We start from the raw sequence: 18,737 nt of genomic DNA, 5'->3' as shown, positions 1-18,737 counted from the left end.
GCAAGTGCTCTACCAATGAGCCATAGTCCCAGTGATATGAGCAGACTTCTAAAACACTGCAGTATTTTCCCATTGTTATAGGGGTTGAATTCAAGCTCCTTAGCATAGCAAGAAAATTCTAGTGACCTAAGTTCTGCAGCTTCATCTTTACCCTCCACTCCTCTTCACACTTTACATTCCAGAAGACTAAGCTCTTCTGATTTCCCAAGTATCCCAAACCTTTGCTTCTTTCCTCCTTTCTGTGCTTGACATGCTCTTTTTGCAATGACCACTCCTCCTTAGCTACTAAACGTATTCCTTCAGGTCTCTCCTTATTTGTCAATTGCTCCATATATCTCTGACTCCAAGGCCGATTACCAATGCATTCTGATTTCTTGGCAGCACCATTATATATGTATTTATTCACATGTATATAATTCACAAATTATATACTTCATACCATAAATTATTCACTTCCTGTCTTTCTCCTCTTTCATATTACATTTCATGAGAACAGTGTCTATATTTCTTACCCTCTGCTCTGTTCATGCTACCTAGAAGATAGGCAAGCATAGAGTAGATACTCAAATATTAGTGACTGGGTTCTCTAATAACTGTCCTCAGTGGAGTTTATGTATGTTCAGAAATAAGCAGTGTGTACAAAGATATCATTTAAAAAGTCAGAATTTGAGGCTCTAGAGATGGCTCAGTGGTTAAGAGCATGCCTGCTCTTGCAGAGGACACAGGTTTGATTCCCAGATCCCACATGGTGGCTGATAACTGTAACTGCAGTTCCAGGGGATTCTGATGTCCTCTTCTGACTTCCACAGGCATTGCAAAACAGGTGCACTTACATGCATGCAGGCAATAGTGTAAAAGAAAAGAATAAAAGATCTGAATTCTTTCTCAACTTAATGAAGGATGATCCTGGGCATTCAAAAGAGCATTTCTTCCTTAAAAGGAAGAACACCACTCCTGGATTCCTTAGTTCACAGAATTAATAAGAGAAGCAAGAAAGAGGGAAGTATCCCAAACATGTTCCCTTGGCCCTCATGACTCCACACTCTCTAGGTTCCCTCCTCTGAGTCTTCTTCCTCCTCCAGTCTTCCTTACTGGTCCTTCCTCTTACAGAATGCTTGTGTCTGTGCAGGTTTCTCCCCTGAGTTGCTTCTCTTCTGTATCTGAATCACTCCCTCTTGAGTCCATCTATGCTCGTGGCCTTGAATATTATCTGTAAACTAAAAGCTCACATTTATCTTTTACCCAAACTGCAGACTTTTTCCCCAACAGCCTATTTCACATCTCAACTTGAATGTTTTAAACACAAGTCTAAAACTAGAGTCATTAATCTCCTTCAAACCTGCCCGTCCCTCAAGCTCATCCATTAATTTCTCAGATCAAAAATGTGATGACTCATCCATCTATCAGCAAATCCTGTTGGCTCCATCTTCTGTGTATCACTAGAACAGGCTCCCATCCCCTTCACTGCAATTTCTCTATCCAATCAACCATCATCTAGGAGCTTGGTGATCATGAGCACCTTCTCACTGATCTCCGCTTCTTCTCTTGTTCCCAAGAACTTTATCTACAACACAATTGCCAAATAAGCTTTTAAAGTACAAACCAAGTCAGGTGCAGTGGTGCATGCCTATAGTCAGAATTTCTGTGGAGACTGAGACAGTGAGGTCTCCTTCTGCTTCACATTCCCCATCTCAAAAATACTGATTAAAACCAATAAAAAATAAAGCAGACATAGAATTAGCCAAAGAACCAGCAAATCTACTCTAAGGCATAAATCCAATGGAATGAAAAGAGTATGTTCAACAAAAACTAACATGAATGTTCATAACAGTATTATTCTTTTTTAATAATTTTATTTTTATTGAATTTTATTATAATTTTCATATAATATAGCTTGATGGTATTTAGAGTCCCTATCCTATCTGCACCTCCTCCCATCACACCCTCACTCAATTTAGTGTACTCTCATATATATGTGATATATATTACATATAAATATACTATGAATTACATACATTGTTTATGTGTATATTACATATATGCAGTGTGTTACATATTAGATATATTATATATGTACATATCATATGTTTATAATACAACATTTGGAACCTGATTTGTGTCCCCATATGTCCTTCAGCATGGGGCCATCCACTGGGCCCACTAAGAGTCAATGTGCAAAGAACAAGAGGCCACAGAGTGCTTTTCCCTGAATAGGACACCTATTTCAGACCTCTGCCTCCCAAGGCTCAGGGATCATTGCAGAAGAGGAGGCTGAAAGATTGTAAGAGCCTTGGGGGTGGGGGGTAGATGACCTCAAGGAAACAGAGTCTTCCTGACAGCTATAAAGTTACTCATATGAACTCACAGCAATGGTGGCATCATGCACAAGTCCTATGCAAGCTCAAACCAGACAAAATCCTAACACAGTCAAGGGGAAGTGGCTAAGAACTCCAAACCCAACCTAAGGACCTTTTGGCAATTGATAGCTACTAGGAGGACAAGAGACAGAGCATAGCAGTATTATTCTTAATAGTCAAATCTACAGCTGATGGGCTAACCAAAATGTTATATATTCATACAATGGAATATTGTTCATTCATGAAAAACCATGAAGCTCTTACATCTGCTGCAACATGGATGAATACTAAAAATATTGTTAACTTAAAGAAGCCAAATAAAATGTCCACAGTTTGCATGACTCAATTAATATAATAAATCCAGAGTAGGGATTCCAAAGTTCTAACAATCACAGAATCGAACTTGAAATAGCTAAAATGATGACTTCATGTTATGTGAATTTTGCCCCCGTTTGTAAAAGTGAAGCAATAAAACCATGTCACTCATTCTGATATCCTTCTCTCTCAGAGTAAATGACATTCTTTACAAGTGTCAACAAAGTCTTACAGGGCTGGCTTCTCACCCATTTCCATTCTAATTTCCTCATAGCCACTCTCCAACTCAACTGCAGATTACACATGTGTCATTTTGGGTTCTTTACATCTACTGAGTATTCTGTCTACAGTGCTCCTCCCCCAGATACTCTCAAGCTCACTCCTGCATTTGTTCCATGGCCTTTCTCAAATGTCACCCTATTATTAAGGCTTGCCCTAACTATGCTAAAGAAAATATGTATATGCACTTATGTTCCTGGCACTCCCTATCCCTTCAGTCTACTTAATTTTCCCCATCACTTGCCAATATATGGTATACTACATATTTATTTGAGAATGTATTTTCTGTGTTCCCTATCTCAAAATTTATAGGTTATGCACAAAGGACCTTTATGCATCTGGGACCAGTGTGCCCCAGTGCCTAAAACAGTACCTGGCACACAGTAAGCATTCATATATATTGATCAAACAAATGAGCAAGCACATGAACAAAAATGAGGTAACCAGATCTATAATGTCTCAGCCAGTGGAGAATAAGCTTTCCAAGTTATCACATGATGTTTGAGGTAGTTCTGTGCAAACAAACAGCAGGGGTTGCATTGAAATCTCAGCGTATACAGGAGGTGAAACTGGTCATTCCTTGACAAATGCACTAACTTTATCATACAAGGCACTGCAAGGGGCTCAATTTTATTTTATTTGCTTTAAAAACATTCTTTTGTTTCCTTTGCTTCACAGGAGAAAAAGAACTTCAAACAGAATCATTCCACTGGAGACATCATTTAACAATGGCCCATGGAGTGTTTTGTGCTTGTATTTCTTTTTTCCTGAAGATTAATACGTACTGATCCAGAGCTGATACAAACAACCGTAGGGCAAAAAAGCAATTATTTGACATCTGTGCAGTAAAAAATAAACTAAGAGATAGGAGGAGTTCTGGACTCTAACTATCTGTGTGATCTCAGGTAAATCACTTATCCTGCTTTCTTTTCTATAAAAATAAGAGGGTTGAATTAAATTATCTCTGAGGCTCTGTAATTTTATGTAAAAAATCACTTATGGTCACTTGATCTGTTTTCATGTTTAGAATAAATAAGTCTTCTCAGTCCAATAACATAAGAGGTCACAGACAGCCAGAAGCAGTATATTTCAGAAATTACATTCTGACCGATGATGTCAGATGTGTTAATCAAGTTCAGCAAATAAAAGCCATTTTTATCCATATCCGCAAAGGAATAAGGGGGCCTCATCACCTGGAACAGATGAGTCACCCACCTAAGGCTATGTGGATAAAATCACAGGTATGTACAACACAGGTACAACAAAACACCCCCCACACACACAAAAAAAAAAAGGATGAAGAGCTTTGGTACTGGCAAGGAATGGTATCCATGCTATAGTGTCTACTGTATTATTTTTTTAACTCCCTGACATAAATAGGCTGCACATGCTTAAAAACCATATCCAGGGATGGAGTGATGACTCAGCAGTTAAGAGCACTGGCTGCTCTTGCACAGTACCCAGGTTCAGTTCCCATCAGTCACATAGTGGCTAACAACCATAACTCCATAACTCCAGTTCCATCTTCTGACCTCAAGAGGCATTGCATGCATGTGGCGCACTTACATACATGCAGGCAAAACATTCACACACATAATTTTTTTAAAGAAACCTATTCATCACTCTCCCAAAGTTTCATCATGCCCCTTTGTAATTCCTCTTTCCTTTCCTGACCCCTGTCCCCATGCAAATGTTGGTCTGATTTCTGTCTCTAAAATTGTTTGCATTTTCTGGAAATTTATATAACAGACTCATATAAAATCATGTAGTACATACTCTTTTTGTTTTGATGTCTTTTAGTCAACATAATTATTTTGAGATTCACTCATGTTACATGTGTAAACAGCTCATTCCTTCCAATAGCTGAGAAGTACTCCATGGTCCAAACCAACCATCGTTTTATTCATTCATCCATTGGTGGATATTTGAATTGTTTCCATGTTTTAGCTATTATAAATGAAGTTATTATTCTATACATAAGAGATCCTAAAGACTTCACCAGAAAACTTTTAAAACTGGTAACTGCCTTCAATAAAGTAGTAAAATACAAAATTAACAGAAAAATCACTAGCCTTCCTATATAGGAATGACAAACAACCTGAAAAAGAAATCAGAAAAATAGTCCCATCCACAAGAGCCTCAATATAATAAAATAAATAAAATAAAATGCCTTAGAATAAACCTAATCAAGGATTTAAAAGATCTCTGCAATGAAAACTTTAAAACACTGAAGAAATTGAAGAAGACACAAGAAGATGGAAGGCCCCTCCAGGCTCATAGATTAGAAGAATCAACATTGTGAAAGTGGCTATCCTACAAAAAGCAATCTAAAGCTTTAATGCAATCCCAATAAAAAATTCCAGTGCTAATTCCTCACAGAAACAGAAAACAAATCTTAAAATTCACATGTAAGCACAAGAGACACCCAGCTAGCCAAAGCAATCCTGAGCAAAAATAATACTGCTGGAGGTATCACCATATCTGATTTTAAGTTATACTACAAACCATAGCAGTGAAAATGGGATGGTACTGGCATAAAACAGGCTCATGGATCAACTGAATAGAATATAGGCCCTGGTTACACGGCTACATCACTACAACCATCTGATTTTCAACAAATAGGCCAAAAATGCATATTGGAGAAAAGATAGTAGCTTCAACAAATGGTGCTGGAAAAATTGAAAATCTATACATAGAATAACCTAAATCCTTATCTCTCACCTTGCACAAAAATCAATTCCAAGTGGATCAAGGACGTCAACTAAGACCTGAAATTCTGTTAACAGCTAGAGAAAAAAGTAGGGAGCACACTTCAAAATTGGCGTAGGTAAGGAGCTTCTGAGTAGGACTCCTAGTGCTCAATAGTCTTCAGGCCATTACTCAACAAATGAGAACTCACAAAACTAAAAAGCTTTTGTATACCAAAGGAAACTGTCAGTCAAATGAAGAAATATTGTATGGAATGGGAAAAAATCTTTGCTAGCTATAAAGAGAATTAGCATTTAGAATATACAAAGAACTCAAGAAAATGAACATCAAGAAAACAACCCAATGAAGAGAAAATAGACCATTGAACTGAACAGAGAGTTCTTCTTTTAAAAAAGGTTGATTTATTTTTTATTTTATGTACATGAGTTTTGCCTGCATAACTGCATGAGTTGCATAGTATACAACTAGGGTGGATACCCTGGAACTGAAGTTACAGATGGTTGTGAACTACCATGTGGGTGCTGGGAACTGAAAGAGCAGTCATCTGAGCCATCTCTCCAGCCCAACCAGATAGCTCTTAAAAGAAGAAATACAAATAGCTAAAAAGCAGTTTTTAAAACAATATCATTGGCCATCAAAGAAATGCAAATTAAAACTACTTTGCAGTTCCATCTCATCTCATTCAGAATCAAGAAAACAAATGACAGCAAACTGTGGTGAGGATGTGGGGAAAGAGACATGCTTATCTACTGTTGATAGGGGTTTAAATTGACACAACCACTATGAAAGTCAGTACGGAGGTTTCTCAAAAGCTAAAAATAGAACTACCACATGATCCAGCTATATAACTCGTGGGTGTATATCGAAAAGAATTCATATGCTCCTATAGAGGAACTTGCACATCCATGTCCACTGCTGCTCCATTCACAAGACCTAGGAAATGGAATCAGCCTAGATGTCCCATCAACTGATGATTAGAAAATGAACATTTGGTGCATATACACTACGGAATTTTGTTCATCTGTAAAGAAATATGACATTGTGCAATTTGCAGGAAACTGGATAGAACTGGAAAATATTATACTAAGTGAGATAGCCCAACTCCAGCAAGAAAACTACAGCATGTTCTTCCTGATATGTGGATCTGAACTTTGAATTTTTAGATTTGTATGCTTAACTTGGTGTGTCAGTAATGTTCAGGAAGCTAGAAAAGACCTGTGAGAGGGAGAAGGGAAGAGGTCTTAAGAGGGGAGAAGATAATAAAATACATATGATATGGAGATAGAGGAGGTAATACTGGGAGTTAATGGTTTAAGTAGGGATGGGGGAAAGGAAGAGGAGGGGTGGGGTGCATTAACCAAAACTAAGGATGTAAGAAAAAAAAAACTTATGGAAATTCACTGCTTTGTAAAGTAATTTTTAAAATGTAATTAAAAGATTAAAGGAGTTTGAACCCATATACTCTGCTTGGATGGACAATGATTCCCCCAGAAAACATGGGTTATTAAATGAAAATCTCAGTACCTGATGTTGAATATCTCCCTATGAGCTATTGGTCAAAGAGGCTATAGAGACATCCCCCCCAAATGACACAAGCTATTACATTGCTCTTAGTTGCCCACAAGAACTATGTGGTAAGACCTACTGATGAAAGCACAACATGCATTGATTTAAGGACGTGAAGCTGGAACTGACCTGAAAACTTCCTGCTGAGTGGCTTTTATAGTGCTAGAAGGTGTTATATAGGCTACCTTGGGAGGAAATACATCAATGATATCTCTGTCGCCAACCCTTCATGCTACACTAGCAACCTGCCAGGAAAAATGTGCCCAGTCATGTACTAGTGGCACACAGTATATAGAGGTAATCAATTGCATTTGGTTTGAATTTGAGGCCCATTCCAAAGGAAGGAATTTAGGCCTAGTACTGTAGTTGTCGAAAGCCCATGGTTTGGGAGGTCACAGGCCCTAGGAAAGAACCCAATACTGCTGTCTGCTAAATAACACACTATCAAACTGCCTTCTAAATGTTTATGCTCATACCCATAGATTAGGGCTGCCCTCAACTTTGATGAGAAGAAGTTTCCCTCTGCAGTAGTTAGAAGTTACTGCAGAGACTCATAACTAGTCAAAATGCTACATATAAGGGTCTATTGAGTGCTCAGCCCTAAATGGGATATCTATATCAACTTTTATTGCCAAGGTTCAGAGAATATCACAGAAAAATGGAGAAAAGAATGTAAGAGCCAGAGGATAGAGAGGACTACTGTGAAATGTTGTTGTCTTTGGGACTCGAAATGGTCATTTGCATCCATAAACACACTGCAGTTATGATTATCTGCACAAGATCAAGTCAACAAAAAAGAAAAAGAAAAAGAAAAAAAAAGATAAAAAGCAAGCAGAGATGCAATTTCAGCAAAGCAACATCACATATCAAATCAAATTTGTATTAATATGACAACTTTTGGTTTTGTAGGGTGTTTGTTTTTAAATTTGCTTTAATATGGTTCTCTAGAGGTTCATAAATGTAATTAGTTCTATGTGTAAATATATTTAAATAATTTCTGCGTATATGTGTGTGGTATACATGCATGTATGTGAGTTCACATGTACATCTGTGTGCATGCATATGTGTATGCGTATATATAAGTCCATGCTTAACATTAGTGTGATCTCTCTCCACTTTATATAATGAGACAGGGTTTCTCATTGAATCTGGATAGCCATCTTGCTCTGGGAAGCCTTTCTCTAAACCCCTTCCATTCTAGGATTACAGACAGACTGCCATTCCCACCTAACTTTTAAGTGGAGTTGAGGGATCCAAACTCTGATCTTCATATTAGGCTGGCAAGCACTTTACCCCCTGAGCAATCTCCCTAGCATCATATTTAAACATTGTTTTAATTCCAGGGTTGGGAATATAGCTGAACAGTAGAGCAATGCCTCGCATATGTGAGGTCCTAAATTCAAGTCCCAACACTGCAAAAATCCAATAAAATAATCCCTTGCTGTGTTAAAAAATAAATGAATCTGCTTTGAACATTATAAGTCTTTAGATGAACAGATGCTTTCACTTCTCTTGAGTTACATATCTAGAATTAAAAAGTTTGAAGCAGCCGGGTGTGGTGATGCACGCCTTTAATCCCAGCACTTGGGAGGCAGAGGTAGGTGGATCTCTGTGAGTTCAAGGCCAGCCTGGTCTACATAGTGAGTTCCAGGACAGCTGGGGCTACAGGGAGACCTTGTCTCAAAAAGACCAAAATAAAAAGTCTGAAGCACACAGTAGGTGTACAGTGAACTTTTTTTAAAAGACACTACTGAACTGTTTTGTCAGAGTGCCTGCACCTCTGTACAATTCTACAGAAGTAAATGAGAATTCCAGTTGTTCTACCTCCTTACCAACAACTACTATAGTCAATCATTTTTTCTTATTTTAGCCATTCTAGTGGGCACATGGCACTTATTGTAATTTTTATTTGCTTTTTCTAATAATTAGTGGTTTCAAATTATTATTTGACATCTATATATATTATCTTTAATTAAATATCTATTCAAGTCTTTTGCTCATTTTCTATAGGATTGTCTATGTTGCTTTTTTTTTTTTGGTCTTTTGGAGACAGGGTCTCCCTGTAGCCCAGGCTGGCCTGGAACTCATTATGTAGACCAGGCTGGCCTTGAACTCACAGAAATCCACCTGCCTCTGCCTCCTGAGTGCTGGCATTAAAGGCATGTGCCACCACATGGTCACTCTCCCAAGAATGTTCCTTAAACAAGACTGACTCTTCCCTTTCCAGAAGCCATTAGTTGCCAATAGTTCCTCAGACAAGATTGGGATTTCTTATCCACTTCCCCACATCTATGCTGGGATTTGGAAGTTTGGTTTATAACTTTTGTTTTTCTGATGCAGTATATGTACATTCTTCTAGACAGGCTTCTCACTTCAATTTGAAGTAATTTATCTCTTCTTCACATTTGTCTATACTTTAGTTTAAGAAATAAATATTAATTTCAGTCATGAGTTGCTTTACACTCTGAGAAATGCAGCTAGGAAATTTCAAACTTGTGCAAACAACATAAAGTATCTTTATATATAATTTTGTGGGCCCACTATCATATATGCAATTCCTCTTTGAGTGAAATATTATGTGTCACATTACTTTCTTTTTAAATTAATTTTATTTTTAAAATATTTTGAATTTTTAAGTGATATATAAAAATTATACAAATTTATGAGATACCACATTGTATTTCAGTAAATGTACACATTATATAATGCTTAAATCAAGATAAACATAGATATTTGTTTTCATAATCATCATTTCTTTATGGTGAAAACTATTCTAGTTTTTTAAATATATATTATTATCATGTATCATGTGAATTGAGAGTCACACACCAGAACTTCTTACACTGATCTAAGTATAACTTAGTAAATATTCATTAACACTTCCACTATCCCTAGCTTCTGAGAACCACTGGTCTACTATTGACTTATATATAATCAAATTGTTCTTTAGAATTTTCATTTGAGTGAGATAATGTGGTACTTGTCTTTCTGTGCCTGGTCAATTTTCCTTAACATAATGATTCCCAGTTCCATCTATGTTTTTCATGACTAAATAATATTCTGATATATATCTATATAAGGATTGTGTGTGCACGCGTGTGGGGGGGGGTGTATTTTGAATGGAGTTATACCACACAAGGTAATAATGCTTCCCCCAAGAGCCATAGCCTATCTAACAAAAACCCAAGTGCCAGGCCTGGGAATCGTCCTTTTGAATTGTTGATCAGTGGGGAATCCAAGAGTCTCCCAAAACAATAAAGGCAATTGCCATTGGCCTTGATAATGTTTAACACTGAAAGTAACCACTAACTTCACCCCTACGTGTCTACCTAAGAGAAATGAAAACATTTACTTATATAAACTCTTAAAATGATCACAGCAGTATTATCCTTAAGGGCAAATAAGTAGAAATAACCCAAATTTCCATAAATAGGAATAAATAAAATATGATGTATGTATATGTATATATATATATTAAAATGCTATTTGGAAATAAAAAGGAATGGAGGATTGACACATGCTATTCCATGAATAAAACATAAAAACACTGTGTTAAATGATACAAAGGACCACATACTTTTTTATTCCATTTATATGAAATATCTAAGACAGGTAAACAGAGACAGTAACTAGATCAGAAACTGCTCAGGGATGGGGAGGAATAGAGAGATTAGGGGACGGTGATAACTGAAGAGTAAAGAGCTTCTTCTTAAGTTGATGAAAATGTTGTAAAATCAATTGTGATGGATGCACCATTCTGTATATATATGAAAACCATTGTACTGCACAGCACATGTGGGTCAATTATATGGCATGTGAATTATGTTTCAATAAAGCTATTAGAAGAAACACTTAAGAGAGATTAACTGATAAATGATTTTCATATTTTTCTCCTAAGCTTGGGGAGATGTTAATGATTACTATCTTTTATCATAAAGAAAGATATCTTTGGAGATGAGAATTTCTTTCATTCTACTTAAGTGTTTTATTCTGTTAAATTTAAGTAAAATTAAGCAGAATCATTTTTTATTTATTACATTATCATCCAAATTCATTTTTTCCAGTTTGTCCATCCAGTCATCCCTCTACAGATAGAAATCTCTGAAATGGTGTTTAGACTGTATAAACTGAATTAAAAAGAGCTTGCATGACTTGTTGCTTTTCATTTTACTGGTTGAATTCTCAATAATGAGTATGTGTTCTTTTTAATATTCTTCAATTTGTTCTTAGGAAAAATAAAGTAAATGTGCCAAAAAGTCGATGTTTACATGAGGCTGGTGGAGTTAGGATTGAGTTTTTCTCCTTCTTTATTTCAATCAATATTTTCCCATTTTTCTATAATGATACATATTATTTTAGAAAGAGATGTAAAAATAATTTAAAAAACTAAAGTGATATTGTAGCCTAAATATTATAATAATGCCTTGGTTCTTACCTGGCTTCCTTCTGTTGCTCCTGAATGATCTTTCTTCCTGGCCAGATATCGCTCATCTGCGTCTGCTGAAGGAGGGACTGTCCCACTGTCTCTCTTTTATTTGCTTCAAAACAAATCAAAACATGGTAGGTTGGTAGTGACAAAGGCAAGCATGTGAACCAACTTTCATAGTATCTCCACTAAAACAGACCCACTTGTGGCTGGAAAGGATACAATCTTTTATATTTACTCAAACTGGCTGAGCCCATGGAGTTAAACCACCACCAGTCAGAATATAGGATTCCTACACAAGTCAATGGTCACTAAGTCTATACCCATCTAGAAACAGCCTCTAGTTACAGGTAGTACCTGGTTTCCGGCGCAGGGACATCCTGATTATCTCACTGCCTGTTCGGTAAGCAAAGCGATTTACTTTCTGGTCATAAAACCAATCTCCAGTTGCTTTTTTCAGCTCTCTGGAAAATAATAAAAGAAAACAGCAGATGTATAAATGAAATCTCTTGCCATTCCACTAACAAAGTCTCACGAGAGAAATTCATACTACAGGTACCTCAGCTCTTTTCTTTACTACGCCATACTCACATTTCTTTGGCGCACACCTTGCACCTCCAGGAACCATTGCTTTCCTGAACACGGCAATCTCGACACACAAGGTGATTACAACCCAAACAAGTGTTGCTCTTGGGAACCAAACGGCCCAGGCTCTCCTGGCACCGAGCGCAGGTTCTATCACTGTAGTGTTGGCTACCCCTTTTGGCCCCTTTCCTTTTTATCTCCAGTAGCTCATTCTTCAGTCTCCTGCAACACCCAAAAGAGAAGCAAAAGTGAGCTCAGCACCTGTCCAAATTAGATGGAGCAATGTGGAAGTGTTGGGACAAAGACAGCAAAACTATTGGGTTCTGTGAGAGCAACAAACTCAGAGCCCAATTTGACTCAATATGGAGTTGTAAAATCATATACACACCTCTGTCAGAGAAGGAAGATACAGAAAAGCTTAGATATCATTGGTTGAAAGCCTGCTAGTACATACTCTTTCTGGGACTCTTACCTAATCCTTTTCTCATCTGCTTTTCTGAGTTCCTCATCTCTCTGCAGAACACTGAGGATCAAGTCCCTTTCCATTTCAGACAGAAAAGAGAGGTCTAGAATCTCTGACATGGTGTCGTCTACTTTTTCTTCTACTCTTCTTTCTTCAAAGCAAACACACAAGGAGAGCAATCAGAGTTGCCTGAAATAAGAGAATCATTTCAAAAAGATGACTAATTCCAAAAATAAGTACACAGCCATAGAACCTTTCTTTAGACTATGTCCTCCTTGAGTCAGGCTAAAAAGACAAAATAAAAGAATTAGATTTATTCACCATTCATACTTCAACACTTGAGCCATCCCCTAAAATGAATTTTCAAGAAAGAATTCGTGACTCTGGGAAATGTTTGGGTCGTTCAGAACAAGCATCTTAGTCAAGAAATTGCCTAGAACTGCTGAGCCAAACTCTCCAACAAGTAGGTCCTCAATCATCCAACTTTTATTTTAATGTTCTTCAGTCCTGGTCTCTGTAGCCAAGGGGAAAGTATATGAAGATTGTCAGCTTATTTTCCCCGTGTTTATTGAATTTTTGCGATTTTCATACAATATATTTTGATGGTATTTAGATCCCGCCCCCTATCCACACCTCCCATTATTACACACCCAATTTAATGTACTCTATTACATATGTATACACATATATGCCTACAGACTCTATTTTTTGTCCCCAAGTATCCTTCAGTGTAGGTCCATTCACTGGAGCCTGGTTAAACTTCTAAGAGTCACGTTCTTGAAAGAGACTGACACTCCCACTCCCAACAGTCATTGGTTTCCAATAGTCCTTCAGATACATTCTAAAGATTCACAAACTTGGTGGTGTGTGGTGACGCATGCCTTTAATCTCAGCAGAGGCAGAGGCAGGCAGATCTCTGAGAGCTCAAGACCAGCCTGGTCTACATAGGGAGATCCAGGCCAGCTGGGGTTACAGAGAAAGACCCTGTATCAAAAAGACCAAAAAAAAAAGATAAACTTGAACGTGAATATGTGAATATTTTATATTTTGGTTTCAAATTTTCAATCCTAGTATTTTCAAAACATAATTTATGGCCATCTTTTGAAATAAATCTTTAAAAAATAGAAAGTTTTAAAATATTATCATAGGCAATAAAAGATTGCCAGTTTAGGCTCAGTTCCCCATTTCTGACTGGTTCCTGTGTTCCTGGAGTTCAGTGAGTTTTCTGATAGGCTTCAGAAGATTCCACCACCTTCCTCCCTGTTCCTCACAGTTCTTGCCAGTAGCACTTCATTTGAGAAGAGCATCCCTCATTTCATGAACATTTATCGAGCGCCACTCTGTGAAGTATTATGCAAACCCCTGAAGACACAGAGATGAGTAAGACAAGGTTCTTGACTTTCAGAATTTATAAGGTAGTAGGGAAGATTGACATATGTGAACACAGTACCATGTACTAAGTGTTATCAAAGAACTGTAAACTACATATATGAAAACTTACAGAAGTACCTAATTCTGTCTTACATAGATTAGAGTCAAGGTGGGGAGCTATTTACATGGGAGTGTTTTACAGAAAAAGTGGATTTTCTCTTATTGAACTGAGTAATTTTTTTATTTATGGGGGGGGCTTGTGTGTCTGTGTGTGTATGCCACATGTGTGTAGCAACCCAGGAAGACCAGAAGAGGATTTCGGATCCCCTGGAGTCAGTTTTACAGGTCGCTTGATGTAGATACTAGAAACTGAACATGTTTCCTCAGAAAAGCAGCAAGCACTCTTAATTGCTGTGCCATCTCTCCAACCCCGTGAGTATATGTTTGTTGGTATAAGAGCATGGAGGCAAAGATAAGTTGGGGACCATTTAACTCTTAAGTATTCTTGAAAATGAACAACTATTATTTATTGCATATATGATGGAAACCCATCAAACATCTTTGGTGATACTTTTTGATGATAGACTATCTGCGATTAATACTAGGCATGTAGTTCAGTTGAGAGATTCTTTAACAGCATGCCTGAAGCCCTGAGTTCAGACCCCAGCATGCTGCCTCACACCTGTAATCCCAGCACTCAGGAGGCAGAAACAGTAGAATCAGGAGATTCAAGGTCATTCTCTGCTACAGAGAAAGTTTGAGGCCTGCTTAGCTTACATGATGTCTGCCTCAAAAAAAAAATCATTAGTAAATGTATAAGTAAGCTGGTCAATAAAACAAGTTTGATTTAACTGACATATGAACAATTCTATATCCAGTTGGAAATACTCTTTCCAAGAACACACAGAATATTTACCCCAAGAAAAGACCATGTCCTAGGTTGTAATGCAAGTTTCAGTAAGATAAAAAGAAAACACATCATATAAACCACAATCTTTGACTTCAAGGAAATTAAATAAGAGCTTAACATTACCTTTTACTCTCAATACTGTGTGAAATATTTAATAGATACATCCAAATAACTTATAGGCCAAAGAAGAAATCATAATGGACTAAATGTGTCCTTAATATCTTAGCAAACAAACCTGCCTTTGCCTCATTTCCACCACTCTGGCTGTTTACATACTATGGGATAGACTATTCTCTAGAAATTCAAAAGGGAAAATATGGAATTTAACACTTTGATGTGCAATGAATTAAGTGACTTTTTTTATTTTATGTGTATGTATTGCCTGCATGTAGGTAAGTGCACCCGTGTCATGCAATGCCCGCAGAGGACAGATGAGGCTGTCGGATCCCCTGGAACTGGAGTTATGGATAGTTGTTAGCAGCCATGTGGGTGCTGGTATTTTAACCCAGGTCTTCTGCAAGAACAGTCAAGTGTTCTTAACTGCTGAGCCATTTCTCCGGCCCCATAAGTGACATCTTTTTATGGTAATAAATCACATGTTGAAAACCAAAATTAAGAAAAACAACTGAGTTACAAACACAGTTGAGAGAGAGCAGAGAATTTGAGCAAACCTTAGGTAAGTTAGAGTTCTTAAGGTAGAGTACCTGATAAAAACATAAAAAGAGCCATCTAGGGACCTACACAAGGCCTCCCTGGAGTATTTAGCAAAGGACCAATCAGCACATTGCATGCCTGTGATGAAACATCTAGGCCAGGGAAAGAAGCACCTGAAAGGACTAAAAACCACAAGGCCTACCTATCATTAACACAGGGCCAGAAACAATACCTACTTCCAGCAGCAAGACAGGAAAACCTCATGATTCACAGGGCACTGGCTCCAGGACTAAGCTTTACCTCAGTAGTAGGAAACAAGTAGGCCTAATTTTGCATTGCTCTGATCCTGCCTACCAAATCTAACCAGAAAACCCTGAAAGGATACATCTATTTCTGACTAACTTTAAGTCCAAATAACTTAAATGCATCCCAAACAGAACAAAAGAATATTTACAGTAATACAAAAATATATAGCATTCTACAAAGTAAAATTCATAATATCTAGTAACCATTTAAAGTTAACAGGTGGGGCTGGAGAGATGGCTCCACAGTTAAGAGCATTGGTTGCTCTTGCAGAGGACCCCTGGACCCATATGGAAGCTAACAACTGTGCATAACTCCAGTTCCTGGGGATCCAATGCCCTCTTCTAGCCTCCCTGGGCATTGCACAAAATGGGTACACCTACATACATGCAGGCACAACACTTATACAAATAAAATGAAAAAAGTAAATCAAAGAATAAAAATTGGATCACAGGAGAAATCAAGAATAAAATCAAAATTTTCCTAGAATTTAATGAAAAATGAAAACACAACATACCAAAACCTTTGGGACACAATGAAGGCACTCCTAAGAGGAAATTTTATAGCATTTAAGAAAATTAGAAAGATCTCATATAAATAAATTAATGATGCACCTGAAAGCCCTGGAAAACCAAGAACAAACAACATCTAAAAAGAGTAGATGGGAAGAGATAAATAAAATCAAGGCTGATATTAATGAAATAAAAATGAAGAAAACTATACAAAAACCCTATAAATAAATAAAGAGTTGGTTCTTTAAAAAGATTAACAAGATCGAAAAACCTTTAGTCAAAGGAAGAGAGAGAGAGAGAGAGAGAGAGAGAGAGAGAGAGAGCACCCAAATAAACAAACTCAGAGATGAAAAGGGAAACATTACAAGAGACCTGGAGGAAATTCAGAAAATCACTACGAATATACTTTCAAAATTTATATTCCATTAACTAGAAAATCTGAAAGAAATATATAACTTTCTACATATGTATGGCCTACTAAAATTAAATCAAAATGACATAAACAGAACCCTAACAATCAATGAGATAGATACAATAATTTAAAATATCCCAACTAAAAAAGAGACCAAGACCAGAAGAACACAGTGCAGAATTCCACCAAACCTTCAAAGAAGAACTAATAGCAATAGTATTCAAATTATTTCACAAAATAGAAAATGAAGAAACACCCCCCAAATCCTGTCTATGAAGCCAGCGTTACTCTACTACTAAAACTAGGCAAACACACCCCACCCAAAAAGAAAATTATACACCAATTTCTCTGATGAACAGAGATGTAAAAATTCTCAATAAAATTCTCACAAACTGAATAAAAGAACACATCAAAAAGATAATCCACCATGATCAAGTTGGCATGATCCAAGAGATGCAGGGATAGTTCAACATACATTAATCAAAAAATGTAATCCACCACATAAATGGATTCAAGGACAGAAACTACACGATCATCTCATTAGATGCAGAAAAGGCCTTTGACATAATCCAATATCCATTCATGATAACAGTCATAGCTAACCTATGCATACAAGGGACATGTCTCAAAATAAAAAGGCAATATACAACGATATCACAGTCAACCTCATACTAAATGGAGAAAAACTGAAAGCATTCCCCTTAAATTCAGGAACGAGACAGGGATGTGCATTCTCTCCATTCCTGTTCAATACAGCCAGCATGATATCAGCATAAAAACAGATAAATTGATCAATTACATAGAATTGAGAACCCAGATTTAAATTCACACATTTCCAGTCATCTGATTTTTGACAAAGGAAACAAAAAAATACACACTGGAGAAAAAGATAGCATGTTCAACAAACGATGCTGGTAAAACTGGATAAGGGCATGGAGAAGAATGAAATGAACTCCCTAGCTCTCACCATACACAAGACTCAACTTGATCAAGGACCTCAACATAAGACCCAAAACCCAAATCAGATAGAGGAGAATGTAGGGAATATATTGAAATTTATAGGCACAGGAAAGGACTTTCTGAACAAGACTCCTATAGCACAAGCACTGGTTCCAACAGTTGACAAATGGGACCACATACCCACTGTTTCCACTTCCTTCTGTGGTTTCCTGTAAAGAATGAAGTATAAGAATGAGCATAGGTTAGAATCAGATCTTCAAGCAGTTATACCATAAAGTTTTGTTTAAATAAACCATATATACTATCACTGTTCTCAAGGCTGGAGAGATAGATCAGCAGGTAAAGCTTATTACTGTGCAATCCTGACAACCTAAGTTCTAAGCCTAGAGCCAATGCAAAAAACAGGATGTTATGGTGTACGCTTGTAATTACAGCAGTTCTCGGGGAAGATGGGACAAATCAAAGAAATGCTCAGAAGCATGCAGATCAGCTAGCCTAGTGTATGCCATGACAGCATGGCACAAACAGTAAAAGAAACCTCGCCTCAACAAGGCAAGGAGGAGAGGACCTACTCCCAAATGTTGCTCTCTGAATTCTATGTAAAGCAGATCAATCTAAAGCAGTGATACAATTAATACATATTAACATTCAACCCCCTCTGGCTCCTGAATTTGAAAATATAAATTAACCCAATCCCACACATTCTTCATGAGACCTGTCTCTACTGTCCTAGTAGCTATTTCTAAATATTTGTGTGGTTTCTATTGCTTTCCCAGGCTTAGATCTCTGTATTGTGCACCTTATACAGAATGTTCACTGATTAAGCGAACCATGTTCTAGCTAGCTGACTAATAATAAAAGAATAAAACGCGAGGAAGACATCAGAAGATGGAAGGACCTCCCATGATCATGGAT

General features: G+C 37.2%; 1 protein-coding gene across 2 annotated transcripts in view; it reads right to left on the bottom strand.

Annotated features, from left to right (window-relative positions):
- The window catches only part of Sytl4 (synaptotagmin like 4), a 56,039-nt gene that overhangs the window by 18,131 nt on the left and 19,171 nt on the right, over positions 1-18,737 (bottom strand). The window contains exons 2-5 of one of the 2 annotated variants that reach the window (XM_008848348.3): positions 12,710-12,851; positions 12,244-12,459; positions 12,010-12,116; positions 11,662-11,764 (exon numbers count right to left, since the gene is read on the bottom strand). In XM_008848348.3, the coding sequence (XP_008846570.1) occupies positions 11,662-11,764; positions 12,010-12,116; positions 12,244-12,459; positions 12,710-12,819 (536 nt within the window). In that variant the 5' untranslated portion in view covers positions 12,820-12,851. Of the gene's footprint in view, positions 1-11,661; positions 11,765-12,009; positions 12,117-12,243; positions 12,460-12,709; positions 12,890-18,737 lie in introns of both variants that reach the window. The other variant, XM_029553630.1, reaches the window with a different exon arrangement.

The sequence above is a fragment of the Nannospalax galili genome, unplaced genomic scaffold (assembly GCF_000622305.1).
Source record: "Nannospalax galili isolate Female #2095 unplaced genomic scaffold, S.galili_v1.0 scaffold3, whole genome shotgun sequence".
Classification (NCBI taxonomy): Eukaryota; Metazoa; Chordata; class Mammalia; order Rodentia; family Spalacidae; genus Nannospalax; species Nannospalax galili.
The sequence above is the reverse complement of the archived record's forward strand: the minus strand, read 5'-3'. Positions and strand labels throughout refer to the sequence as shown.